General features: G+C 41.0%; 1 protein-coding gene across 4 annotated transcripts in view; it reads right to left on the bottom strand.

Annotated features, from left to right (window-relative positions):
• CACNA1S (calcium voltage-gated channel subunit alpha1 S) overlaps window positions 1-14,369 on the bottom strand; it is a 1,015,758-nt gene that overhangs the window by 844,302 nt on the left and 157,087 nt on the right. For all 4 annotated transcript variants that reach the window (XM_044287793.1, XM_044287791.1, XM_044287794.1 and 1 more), the window contains exons 2-4: window positions 7,080-7,287; window positions 4,891-4,996; window positions 1,282-1,421 (exon numbers count right to left, since the gene is read on the bottom strand). In XM_044287793.1, coding sequence (XP_044143728.1) covers window positions 1,282-1,421; window positions 4,891-4,996; window positions 7,080-7,231 — 398 coding nt within the window. In that variant the 5' untranslated portion in view covers window positions 7,232-7,287. The remainder of the gene's footprint in view (window positions 1-1,281; window positions 1,422-4,890; window positions 4,997-7,079; window positions 7,288-14,369) is intronic.

The following is a 14,369-nucleotide window of genomic DNA, read 5'->3' as shown; positions in this document are numbered from 1 at the left end:
CCATAATCCTATGGACCTATAGAATAAAGATACATAATTTTTACCGTATGGGGCATGAGCTGGAAAAAAAGGATAAAAATTATCAATGGCAGAATTGAAGTTCATTATAAATAATAAAGTAAATCAAATATATGTAACCAACATAGCCTCAATAAACATTTAAACTTGTTTTGCAAAAAAACAACTCCTCATACACCTTTGTCAATGGAAAAATAAGGAAATTTCTTGGTTCTGATGGCCGAAAATAGAACAGTCTTAAGGAGTTACATAATATTTTTTAAGAAGTTGACTTTTCAGGTTTTTCAAGTTTATTCCATTTTATTTAACTTTTCTATCAATGGCTTTTTATATGTCTTTTGAGCTATCCAGCAATTACTATAAATTAAGGGTTTTTTCAATGGTGACAAAATCCCTTTAAGTTCTATACATTTTCAACAAAAATTCTCCTCCCAATTTTGTTCCTTCATCCATAGAAAAATATGTCCTCTGAAAGGAGCCGCACTACTACACTAGTAAAAAATGTATAAAAAAGAGTATATTCGGTATATTTGTAATTGTTCTCACCCATATAATACATTTAAGCCTACTTTCACACTCGTGTTTTGTGCAGATCCGTCATTAACAGATCCGTTGAGATAATACAACCGTCTGCATCCGTTCAGAATGGATACGTTTGTATTATGTTTAACATAGCCAAGACGGATCAGTCTTGAACACCATTGACAGTCAATGCATTACGGATCCGTTTTCTATTGTGCCAGATTGTGTGCCCATTGACTTACATTGTGTGCCAGGATGGATCCGTTTGGCTCAGTTTCATCAGACAGACACCAAAATGCTGCAAGCAGCATTTTAGTGTCCTTCTCCAAAACGGAATGGAGACTGAACTGATGCTAACTAATGCAAACTGAGCGGATCCTTTTAAATTCTGAATGCATTAGAATGCAAACTGATCCGTTTTGGACCACTTGGGAGCCCTGAACAGATCTCACAAATGGAAAGACAAAACGCGAGTGTGAAAGTAGACTAATATGATACTTTTACCATATAGTAAAAGGCAAAAAGTAAACACTAAGAACCAATGGTGGAATTTTATACAACTACATTGACACAAAAATATACACAAAAGTTATAGCTCTTAGATTGGAAGCACAAAGAAAAGTAGATTGTCTAAATGATGATTTAAATATTACCATGGAAATTGTCTCCATGCAATGAGAGGACAATGAAAAATGTAAAAGGCACAACAAATGATTGGAGTGAATACTAATAATTACTTACCCTACAGACACAATTGTGAAGTCAAGGATATTCCAGCCATTGCGAAGATAAGCATCTGTATGTAATATGAGTCCATATGCTACAATCTTCAAAAATGCTTCAATTGTGAAAATAAACAGAAATATATATTCAACTTTCTCCTGTAAATAATGGTAAAAAGGATTGTCAGAAAATGACCTATTGTTTAAAGCAAGCTTTTATAATACATAATATCATTCCATATTAGCGTCTACTTGTAATTCCCAGACATTTTGTTTTTGTCTCTCTCTACTCTCCTTTCCAACCATTATTCATAATAATAATAATAATAATAATAATAATAATAATAATATGGAGCAGATTTACTAAACGTACAGATGATGTAAACTTGGCTCAGGCTGGATGATAAATCTGGTGCAGGGACAGACACTTTTATCTAACTTCTAACTATTGGTTGGCTTACCTTTCTACCAGAATTCTGGTGCAGTGTCTGGTCTGGTGGGCTGTCCGCGTTTTTTGCGGACCCATTGAAATAAATGGGTCCACATCCTATCCGCAAAAAAAACGGATCGGACACGGAAACAAAATATGGTCTTGTGCATGAAGCCTTAGACCAATGTTCAGAAGTGCTGTATCTTGATTTGGGGATATTTCTTTGACCTTAAGGCTGGAAGTTAGAGCAAAAACTTATTGTCTGTATCCTCTTGCACTCCCACCACATGTGCAGCATTTTTGCCGCACAATGCTTATACTGAGGTCAAGTGTTTTGTCCGCACTATGGGGTATGAGTACATATCAGCTGGATTTTTCATGTATTTTCAATCTGATGTATTACCCCCATACAGATTTTAATTTACTTTCTACATAGTAATTTAACTGCACATAGAAAAAAGTGTTTTTGTTGTGTTGTGCCATTTTGCCCTATTAAAGCGTACCTAAGCTTATATTTTATCTTTCATAATTCAGTAGTGTAGACAATAGCAGTGAACTTTGTGCCATATTTTATAAAAGAAAAATTCCTGCTTCTGCATTTATTTCCCTCCTATGCCCCTCTTCTGTTCAGTCTCTGAGCAAATTCATACACAGAAGGCCTCATGCACATGGCCGTTGTTTTGGTCCGCATCCGAGCCACAGTTTTGGCAGCTCGGATGCGGACCCATTCACTTCAATGGGGCCACAAAAGATGTGGACAGCACTCCGTGTGCTGTCTGCATCTGTTGCTCCGTTCCGTGGTCAGCAAAAAAGATATAACCTGTCCTATTCTTGTCCTCGTTTAGGCAGTTATATCAATGGATGTCCATGCCGTTCCGCAAATTGCGGAAAGGAACACACACACCATCAGTGTTTGGCGGATCCGCGATTTGCAGACCGCAACGGTCATGTGCATGAGGCTGAAGTCTGTACACAGCCATTAAAATCTAAGATGAGGGAAGGAGGACGAGCTGCAGAGCCAGACAGAGACTAGAAGCGGCTGCAGCTACTATCAGGTGATTTATCTCTCCCCAGAGTTGGACCATCAGGTGCACAATTATCCAGCTCTGAGGTAAAATAAATCACTCACTGGATGCTGCACCTGCGTCTCTCCAGTGTAAAAACTTTTGCGTATGGATTTGATCAGTCAGGCTTTTCTTTAATAAAATATATTACAAAGTTCACTATTATCACATATAGTACTGAATTATGAAAGTTTAGGTACACTTTAAGATTGCTGCTTCAATGGCAATTGTGCCTAAAGATGCTTTTCCATAGTCCAATAAAGTATATGATTCAACTAATTGTGATATACAGTCCAAATGTAGATTAAGGCTGGTTTCACACGGGCGTTGCGGATTGGGGCCGGATGCGTTCAGAGTGCGTTCAGTGAAACTTGCACTATTTTGCAAGCAAGTTCAGTCAGTTTTGTCTGTGGTTGCGTTTAGTTGTTCAGTTTTTTCCGCGCGGGTGCAATGCGTTTTGATGCGTGATAAAAAACTGAATGTTTACAAACAACATCTCTTAGCAACCATCAGTGAAAAACGCATCGCACCCGCACTTGCTTGTGGATGCAATGCGTTTTTCACGCAGCCCCATTCACTTCTATGGGGCCAGGGCTGTGTGAAAAACGCTGAATATAGAACATGCTGCGATTTTCACGCAACGCAGAACTGATGCGTGAAAAACAACGCTCATGTACACAGACCCATTGAAATGAATGGGTCAGGCTTCAGTGCAGGTGCTATGCGTTCACGTCACACATTGCACCCACGCGGAAAACTTGCTCGTGTGAAAGGGACCTAAAGATCTTATGGTATGTTAAATTTTGATTGTAAGATTTGCAAATCACTGAGTTTAAATTAAATCAATCAGTGGTCCAGCCATCTAAACCATCCATCTAAATGTACTGTAGGTTCCCAGCTTCTGTACTGAATATTTGTTTCTTTTTCCAAGACAAGTACGTAGCTAATAGATTTGCAAGCAATAAAACCGAAGTTGTGTGCATTATTACAGTGTATATAGGCCCCTTAATTTGTATGAACAGACATAAAAGCAACTGCACGGTGTATCTACCCTTCATAAATAGGATCCCATATATTTTGTGGGCTGCATCTTAAAAGGAAAAATTTTCTTTCCTTTTATCTGTCAACAGGAGGAACATAGATCCTGTTCACCTAGATTATATGTGGCAACCACTGTATTGTGCCAATCAATTGTATGCATGCCTTGATGGGGATACAGGTTAAATACAGGTAAAATTTAAATGGGTGGATTCACACATGGCAGATTTGCCACAGAAATTTCTGAGCCATTTAGCCACCAAAATGACTCCATTTAAATGGATGGGACTGATTTTTAAAGGCAGGCATATTTTAAACAAAATCTGCCGAATGCACATTCACCAGAGAGGAACTGACAATGCTATGTACGAAGGCAAGCTTTCCAATGACCATAATGCAGAAAAAACATTTGTACCTCACATGTTTCGACTGACCACAGAACCCTAAGAAACTGGCAATATTTACAATGGCGATGAAAATCATTTACTCTGCCAGGATGCCAAAGCTTCACTCCTATCAACTTGACGGACAGTAAAAGAATAGAAAACTGTTGTCAGATTTGGTGGGGGTGGTTCCAGCCTGCGTTTACCCTATTGCAAAGTTCCATGCAGAAATCCTATGAAAAGACAAGGTTTCATCCTCATGTCAGGACAAAGCTTAGGGCTGTTTCACACGAGCGGATGCCGTGTGTGGAATCTGCTGCGTGAAATAATGCCAAACCCCGCTCTGGACAGCAGAGACACGGAGCATTAACATAATTGATAATGCTCTTTGCCTCTCTCTGATCTGAGAGGCAAAGAGCATTATTAATCATGTTAATGGTCTGTGTCTCTGCTGTCCAGAGCGCGGCTTGGCTCTCATTCACACTGTGGATGACACGCACGGCATCCGCTCGTTTGAAACAGCCCTTAGGTTTTGTGAATTAATTCCTAGTAGAGGATAAAAAAATACTATTCAGCTCAATAAAATCACATATATAAACTTAACAGCCTCCATCCTGCTATGTGTATGACTAGCAATGTGTATGAAATCAATTACGTGCAAAATAAAAACAAAAAAATGCATTGTACATGACAGAAAACTGAAATGTCATTACCAAGACAACATTTGTTGCATTTGTATCATCCTCCGGCATTGGTAAATAGATTGCTAGTGCCACACAATTAGCAAAAATTGTGAGAAGAATAATAATTTCAAATGGTCTGGTGCCAAAGGAGTCAAAGGGAATAAGTTACAGAATACACAAATAGAAATATACATCTAAAACAACATATCAAAAGAACAACAATTGCCCCCCATCTGTTATAGATAAGGAAGTATAAAATAATATCAATTTATGACAAACTGCATACATTATTTTTTTTTTAAATGAATGAATACAAAATATTAGTGGATACTTAAGAGGGGGGCAAGAAAGGAAGAGGGACATTGCTTTTTCTAGTAGTACTGCACTGCGCTATTCATTTGGCACCACTGGGGAGATATTTTGTGCTGCAAAAGTGGTATCCGTTTGACACTCCTGGAGACAAATTTTGTGCTGTACCATGGCATTTGTTTGGTGTTTCTACAGACATATTTTGAGCTGAACTGTGGTATTTGGAGTCCTGGGCAAATATTTTGTTCTGCACTGTGGCATACTGGGAATGTATTGTGCTCCATTTTGGCATTTTTGGTACTGCTAAAGAGGCACTTGTTGGAATTGAATGAAACTTTATGCGTGTAAATGTGCTGATGATATATGTGATTACAATATTAGAGTAAAAGGATAGATTTATTGGGAAAAACTGTACAACTGAAAGGAGTACCCTGTTGGCCCATCTCTAGCCTGGATACAAAAATAGATATAGTTGGGCATGGCTCTGCCATGAGAGGCAACACATGTCCTGCACATATTGCTGAGCTATTAGTGTCCCTAATATCACTACCAGGGGTTGATCGACTTTAGTACGCAATGGCTCCCTCATCACACCAGCAGTTGGGGCAGTATGTCGCTTTATAGCAAAGGCAGGGTTGAAACGCTCATCACTCACGAGGCCTCCATACTCGAACCTGACTGTCACTGAATCCCAATTAGAACCTGGATTTGTCGCTTAAGATGCTACCGTTTCATCATTAGTAATTCAGATTCATGATATCACATTTCATGACACTGCTGCAAATGAAGACAACGTTCTTTAGTTGTCAATGGCAGGAAATGTAACGGGTATTGCAACAGTCAAGTTGTTCAAATTGCCTTCCTGCTCTCTCATCCTGATCTCTCACCAAAAGGTACACTACCCAAAAGAATCCTCTGAGAACCTTTATATAGTGTTTAGGGGTAAGCATTTTTACAACATCTTGTGGTAAGACCCAATGTCTAATGAGATCAAATCTGTAACTGTTTACATATCTGCCTGATTCATAATTGCATACCAAGGTTTGCAGCAATCCAATTTTTTTTTATCTGGGAGCATTATATACTTGTATGAGTGTATTTTGTGCTGCACTGTGGTATTTGTTTGGCACTGCAGGGGAGGTAATTTGCATTTTACTGTGGTATTTGTTTGTCTACTGACGGGGAGGTATTTTGAATTATTTGGGGAACAGTATACCCTGCTAGCCAATGTTCCTGAATATACAATGCCTGGATCAGAGGATTCCCTACAGAGATTTTGTTTCTCACTCTTCTCCTTTCACTAGGGCATTATTTGGCACTGAGAAACTACCTACTACACTAACACATCTACCCTTCTTTGTCTTTCTTCTTAACTATTCCCTATGTTTAACAGTGAGTATGGTAATTGCATTGTCAATTGCATACTACGGCTTCTGTAATCTTGAAGCTTCCTTAGGTTACTGCACCATTTGTTTCTTTAGGCCTCTTGCACACAACCGTATGCCCTCCAAGACATACACTCCGTGAGCGGGCCATATGTCCTGGAGTCGCATTGATCGTGCCCACAGGAGCACACAGCATCATAGATTACAATGATGCTGTGCACATCAGGCCGCCCGTGGGACTATTGTCCCGCACTCATAAGATCATATGAGTGCAGGACAATAGCCACGCGGGCGGACCGACATCCACAGCATAATTGTAATCTATGATGCTGTGTGCTCCCGTGCACATGATCAATGCCGTTCCCGGGACATATGGCCCGCTCACAGACCGTATGTCTCGGAGGGCATACGGTTGTGTGCAAGAGGCCTTATTTTTTGCACAATTGATTCTGTCCCAAAACCCTAATACAAAGTAAAGGTCTGCATTATTTATAATCTCTAAATATTTCACTTATGAAAGGATACTTCCATTCTACAATACTTATGCAGCCTTTTCTGAACCGATTTTGAAGGCCTAAACAAAACAATGACCGGGGAGGGCGTGGAGATGGTGGCACTAAAGGTTTCTTTTTTTTCTTCTGTGTTCCCTCTTCAGCTGCTGCTCCCTTAAGATCCATTCTTCCTGAGTTAACTTGAAGTTTCGGTGTTTTTTTGTCCCTTCCACAGCCAGATCCTAGAATATGCACAAAATCAATTATATTATTTCAAATACATAATTAACATTTCTATGAATATAACAAAACTTTATTTTACCAGTATGCGGACAAATAACAAGACTAACTGTATTTAAAAGGCATCAATAAAAATCTGCAGAATTGTTGTATCACTGAAGCTGAGAGCTATTTTATTTTTGCCCACATGGGGTCACCCACAGCATTTTATTATCCCAAAGATGTTCGTGAACCAGTTTGGCAAACTAGGAAGTTCTCCAGTCTAAGTACATTAAAGAAAGGAGAGAACATTGCTGGCACAGATATGAAATTCTGACACAAATCTGCAGAGGCATGCCTAAAGTTACAAGTTAGATTAGATAAGTGTAAAGCAGTCACAAAAAGTCATAGAAGCAAATACCACAGACAAACAAATAAATACAAAAGAAAGTCATAGGAAACAGGTATTCTCATAGCATAAATAAGTGCTTATTCACATCTGTATTAAAAATTGTCTGTGTTATAGCCACAACATCCAGACAGTCTTTAACATGGAGTGACATCCTTAGCTCCATGTAGAGCACAAACTTGAGACAATTGTCTCCTATGGTCTCTAGGTCCTGTTCGGTGAGACATAGTCCAAAATAGGTGCAGAAACATATGTGCTTCTTTCCTGAATAACTACCATCTTTGCTCTGCTATTACTGCTTTGCTCAGCTTCTGCATTCATATTCTTCTGCATAATGTGGATCACACAATAAGACAGCTTTGATCTCAATTCATGTATAATGCACCATTAAAAAAAAAAAAATCTGAATTATTCTGAGAGAAGAAACATTAGAGACTTTTGGAAAAGTTTGTAATACTGGTAAACCAACTTTATTCAGTAAAATGATTAAGTACTGTAGACCACATTACATGGTTAGGCTACATGCACACGAGTGTTAGAAATGGCTGTCATTTTTAGCACCAATGAAAGTCTATGGGGCTATTCACATGGCCGTTTTTTTAATGGCCAGTGAACAACAACTGTCAAAAAATAGGACTTGTCCTTTTTTATTTTACTGTTTTCATGGCCAGACAGATCCCACTGGGACCGTTCCCTGACGTTAAATATGGGTATGTTAGTTCAATATGGCCTTTTAGGGGTTAAAACAAAAATCACTCACTTCAACCACTTGCATGCACAGAAGCAGTCGCTCCTCTCTTGATTTTGAAGGACCTGTCAAAGGACCTGTGCTCAGCGTGATGACATCACCATGCGATCATATATGAGCGTGGTGAAGTCATCTTGCTTAGCATAGTTCTGTCAAGATCAAGAAAGGAGAGTCTGCCTCTGCACATGCAAGTGGATGAGGTGAGTGATATTTTTCTGCAAAAAAAAATAAAAAATATTACAAAAGGCTTGAGGGATTAAAAAATAACTGAGCCGGGGGCGTGGATTGGCAGCCGAGCGTGATCGCTGCTTGATCTTTCAGCTCCTGCACTTGACGACTAAGAAAAGTGTGTTATACCCCTTCTTTGTGACCTGCACCTGCAGCAAGTGTTGCCTTCAGTACACCAAAGATACCCAGAGGCAAAAGGGCTAGCGTCAAGTAAGGAAAGCTTGAATTTTACTTTGAAAGAGAACCCGACGCCACACAGCCGAGCCTGGCAGAGATTCCACCCTCCCCGCCATCTTTAGAAGTGTCTTCCTCCTCTCCGCCGCTACAGCAGCGTTCGAGACCCTCTCTACATGAGGTTTCTCACACATCAACCGGATCATCTCCGAGTGGTGGTTCGTCCCGGTCTTTGCCTGATCTGACAGGAGTGCAGGAACCATCTTCTCCAGGCACAAGGAGCCCAGAAAAACAGAGGCCCAAGATTCTATCTGCTGTGCCGGGAGAGGTGAGCCCCGGGTCCCCAGCAGCTTTCCCTACCTCTGTCATCTTACAGGGGTTCCCCACCTCAGACCAGCCTGCCTCAGGGAATCTCCTAGAAGACATGCTAATTGCCTTCAGAGCTGCCCTGCGCAAGGACTTTTCTTCTCTAATAGCACCTCTTCAATCCTCCATTACGGGCCTAAATGCCAGGGTCCTCCATGTAGAAACAAAAATGAGGGAGTTTGCTACTTCTCATAACCAATTAATAGACAGTGTCATGCCTTAAGCAGTTTGTTATTGCTAATTTATGCATAGTTAGTATGCTTTATAATGCATAATTTTCTGTTCATTGTGTAACTGCACCTAGTGGCCGTTTACATACACTGCAGCTCTTCACACTAGAAGTTTGACCCACTTCAGCTTCCATATGTTGAAGCCTAGGGACTCCAGTGACATCATCAGCCCTGCACGAAGCAGAAATTTTCCTCATTCACAGCCATCTTTGCAGAGTTATCCACACGGTCTGGTAGTTTCCTGATCCATCCTCTACATCTAAGCTTTCGGTAGACATACCAACATGGTTTGCATTGGTATGCATATTGTATTATATGTATTTTCATATGTCAGACTGCATTAGTAAGTGTATTATTTTTCTGTTCCTCAGTTTTACCTGATATATATTCTTGCAATAAAGACAAAGTTGGATGTTACTCCATTGTCAATTCATTGCTGGGAAAGGTTTAGCTGTCTGTCAAGCTATGTACCTTCACACATAAGGAGGACAGAACAGTAAAACTGTGAGTTCTTACAAGCTGGATACAAGAAGCTGCAATTCCTTAAATTCTGGCTGCAGTAAAACAGCAACTTCATACAAGATGGATACGAGGAGCTGCGATTCCTTAAATCCTAGCTGCAGTAAAACAGCGGCTTCTTACAAGCTGGATACGAGGAGCTGCAATTACTTAAATCCTGGCTGCATAAAAAAGCTGCTTCTTACAAGCTGGATACGAGAAGCTGTGATTCCCTAAATCCTGGCCGCAGTGAGTCAGCAACCTCTAACAGGCTGGACCGCATGATACTAAACCCTACAAAGTGCAACGGTGCAGCATCGCCACCCGCAACAGTTGCAAGTGTGCAAACCTGTTTGGTGTCATCATGTCAACAAGAGAATGCGAACTGTTTGAGACAAGGTCTTACATCTCAGTTAGCTCCAGAAGCTCAAAGAGATCAGTGACCAGCTCCATGGTCATCATTGCTCACGCAAAAGCTGATGCCACCAAAATCCGCACATTTGCCTAACAAGAAAGACAATTAAAAATAGAGAAAGCACGCATGGAAGCAGCTCTGGAAAAGCTAACTGTGGTAAAGGAAGCTGCAGCTGGCTTTAGAGGAAGCAGCAAACACCACGGATGATGACCTAAATTTGGGTCCAAGAGCAGCCTCAACCACTGCTAAAGAGCACCAGCAGACTCCTGTCACACAAGTGACCTCAGCTAACCAGAAACCCTGCATTGAACGAGACAACAGTTTCATAGAGCATCAGCCCTTAATGCAAACTGCATTCAAACCTACAAATGATCGCAGTATAGTAAAATCCTTTAAGAAAGAACAAGTAGATGGCGGCTATTACAACAACAATACATTAAACAGAGATCCAGGTATATCAGATTTTCTAAAATTCTTTGCCCGACGTGAGTTAATAAACAAGGGGCTCTCCAAGTTTGATGACAGACCTGAATGCTATAGGTCATGGCGATCATCATTCAAAAATACAGAGACCTGGATTTGTCTGCATATGAAGAAGTTGATCTTCTTGTCACATGGCTAGGAAATGAGTCGGCAGAGAATGCAAAGCGGATTAGAGCCATTAATATTAACTACCCAAACACAGGGTTAAACATGATATGGGAGAGACTTGAGGAATGTTATGGCTCACCAGAAGTGATAGAGAACACACTTCAAAAGAATTGAGGATTTCCCCAAGATCCAAAACAAAGGTTTCCAGAAGCTGAGAGAACTGAGTAATCTGCTGACAGAGCTCTACGTTTCCAAAGCTGAAGGAGACTTACAAGGTCCGGCATTCTTAGATACTGCGCGCGGTATAAACCCCATCGAACAAAAACTACCTTATAACCTGCAAGAGAAGTGGATTGCTCAAGGCTCCAGGTACAAGCAACAGCACAATGTCCCATTTCCTCCATTCTCATTCTTTGTGGACTGTGTGCACCAGCAAGCAAAGACTAGGAATGATCCCAGCTTTGATTTCTCGATGTTTGACCCCACTTACCCCAAATCAGGTAGACCTGTCCCACTTCGTAACATGAAAGGTACACCTGTTGCAGTACACAAAACCAGTGTATCTTTTAAAGACTCCTCAAACAAAACCTAAAGTACTGCAGAGACTGAGAAGATCTCAACAAAGGACCCATACAGAGAATGTCCTCTACATAAGAAACCACACTCATTACTGAAATGCAGAGGATTTAGAGAAAAACTTTTCAGGGACCGCAAAACCTTCCTCAAGGAAAACCACATTTGTTACAGGTGTTGTGCATCAACCTCTCATCTTGCAAAAGACTGTACAGCGAACATCAGATGCTCGGAATGCAACAGTGAAGAGCACAATACAGCTTTACACCCTAGGCCAGCTCCATGGACTTTCACACTCCCAGATCAGGCTGTAGCGCATGGCGGGGAGGAGAGGGACTCAGTACCTCCTGAAGTGACACCCCAATGCACTTAAGTCTGTGGAGAACGTCTTAGTAACAAATCCTGCTCCAAGACTTGTCTTGTTACAATTTATCCCATTGGTCCTAAAGAGAAAGTGGTAAGGTTGTATGCCATGCTTGATGATCAAAGTAATAGATCTCTTGCTAACTCGGCTTTCTTTGATATCTTCAATATTAAAGGACACAGCTCTCCATATTCACTTAAAACTTGCACAGGTGTGAGTGAAGGAAAAGGCAGAAAAGCTACTGGTTTCCAAATTGAATCCATAAATGGTGAAGCATCCCTGCCTCTACCTACTTTGATCGAATGCAATCGGATGCCAAACAACAGAGAAGAAATTCCTACACCTGAGGCAGCATTACCTTATGGACATCTGAAATCCATACCGAATCTCATACCTGCACTCGACCCAGAGGCCCAAATAGTACTTCTACTCGGAAGAGATATCCTAAGAGTCCACAAGGTGAGAAAACAAATAAACGGTCCTCACAGTTCTCTATATGATCAGAAGCTTGACCTGGGGTGGGTCATTCTAGTTGATGTCTGCCTAGGAAATGTTCACAAGCCAACCACGGTGAATTCTCTTTACACAAATACCTTAAAGAGCGGACGTCCATCCCTCTTTCGGCCTTGTCCTTACAGATTCCTTGTAAGAGCGAAGCTGGCAAGTGTGCTATATTCTGAATTTACAGAAATCTAGAATCATTCTTGTGGTAGAGACCAAGACCACTTGGGGTGCATGGGGTTCCAGAGGACAAAGGAAGACCACAAGAGATCTCCCTCTATTGAAGATAAGGCCTTCTTAAAGGATAACTGTCACACTTAGACCCTAATTTCAATTTTCATATATGAAGTTACTAATAACATGATATTCCAGAATCATTTACTATTAGACTGACTTACCCCATAGTTAATAAGATTCAGCCCTTAGCAACCAGTCTGCATAAAACTGCAAATTCACTATTCAGTTAAGATGGCCGCCACTGCCCTCACCCTGAGGCTAATCCCGCCTACCCTCAGTAGCCAGTAACAATAGCACCCCAAAAGTGTCAGTAACCAGATAGGTTAATCTCCTGCAGCACAAAGGGGTCCTCTTAACACATGTTGCTTTCATGTATACACTGAGCAGATGGCAGATCTCCCTTCCCTGGTCTGCGCTGCTTCGACTCTGCATTTTCCCAGTCTGCTGAGTGAGGAAGCGTCTGCCAAGCGCAGGGACAGGGAGAAATGCACACAGCCCAGGCACTGTTATCAGCTGCTGGGGGAGGACCTGGCTTTAATTATTTACTTACAGTCCCTGGATGTCTGTAATCTGACCTTGCACGCTGCGTGCTTCTGCGTCCTCCGTCCTTCAACACATAGACGGACCCTGCATAGCAACCTGATTTTAAGCACAGGTAAAAGTAGGCAGTACAGGGAACAAAAATGTGGAATTAAGGGGTAATTGAGTACACAGTGAAAAGTTGAAATAGGGCCACCAAGGAGATATTAATCACCACAATCCAATACTCCAAAAAAAATATGACAGTTATAATATGACAGTTATACTTTAAACATAATGGAGCAAGGATTCCTCAAGTATAAAACGAACACCTGGGTTGCACCACTGTCTTTCAAAACACAGATACGCTATCTTCCCAACAACAGGGATCAGGCCTTTAAATGCTTCTGTTCACTCAAATGCAACTTTCAGAAAAGACCAGAGATGATGGAATTTTTTTTCTTATTTATGAACAAGATATTGAAGAACAGTCATGCAGAAGTAGCTCCACCTCTAAAGGAAAAGAAAGAATGCTGGTACCTACCAATCTTTGGTGTTTACCACCCTAAGAAGCCAGGACAAATGCAAGTAGTATTTGACTCCAGTTCACAATATGAGGGAGTCTCTCTCAATGATGTTCTTTTGACAGGACCAGACCTCAACAACACACTTCTCAGTGTCCTCATCAGATTCTGTAAAGAATCCATTGCTGTAGTTGCCGACATACAACAAATGTTTTATTGTTTCCTAGTTAAAGAAGAGCACAGGAGCTTCTTAAGATTCTTTTGGTTCAAGGACAATGACCCTACCCAAGACATCATAGAATATCGCATAATGGTGCATGTTTTCGGCAACAGTCCATCTCCTGCAGTCACTATTAATGGACTCAGACTTTCTGCCCAAGAAGGTGAAAAAAACTATGGGGAGGACATTAAGAAGTTTGTTGAAAGAGACTTCTATGTAGATGATGGCTTAAAGTCGCTTCCCTCACCAGAGGCTGCAATAAGTCTACTCAACAGTACTCAAAGTATGCTTTCCTGTTCAAACCTCAGACTGCATAAGATAGCTTCAAACCACAAAGTTGTTATGGAGGCCTTTCCTACTCAAGATCATGCCAGTGATTTGATAGATCTAGACTTGGCGACAGACCCATGCAGCGCAGCCTAGGGCTTAGCTGGGACCTCAAGTCTGACACCTTTACCTTTCAGGGCGACCAAGAACAAAAACCCTTCACATGACGTGGAGTCTTATC

The sequence above is a fragment of the Bufo gargarizans genome, chromosome 3 (assembly GCF_014858855.1).
Source record: "Bufo gargarizans isolate SCDJY-AF-19 chromosome 3, ASM1485885v1, whole genome shotgun sequence".
In the NCBI taxonomy this organism is placed as follows: Eukaryota; Metazoa; Chordata; class Amphibia; order Anura; family Bufonidae; genus Bufo; species Bufo gargarizans.
Note: the sequence above shows the minus strand (reverse complement) of the source record. Positions and strands in the feature narration are given on the sequence as shown.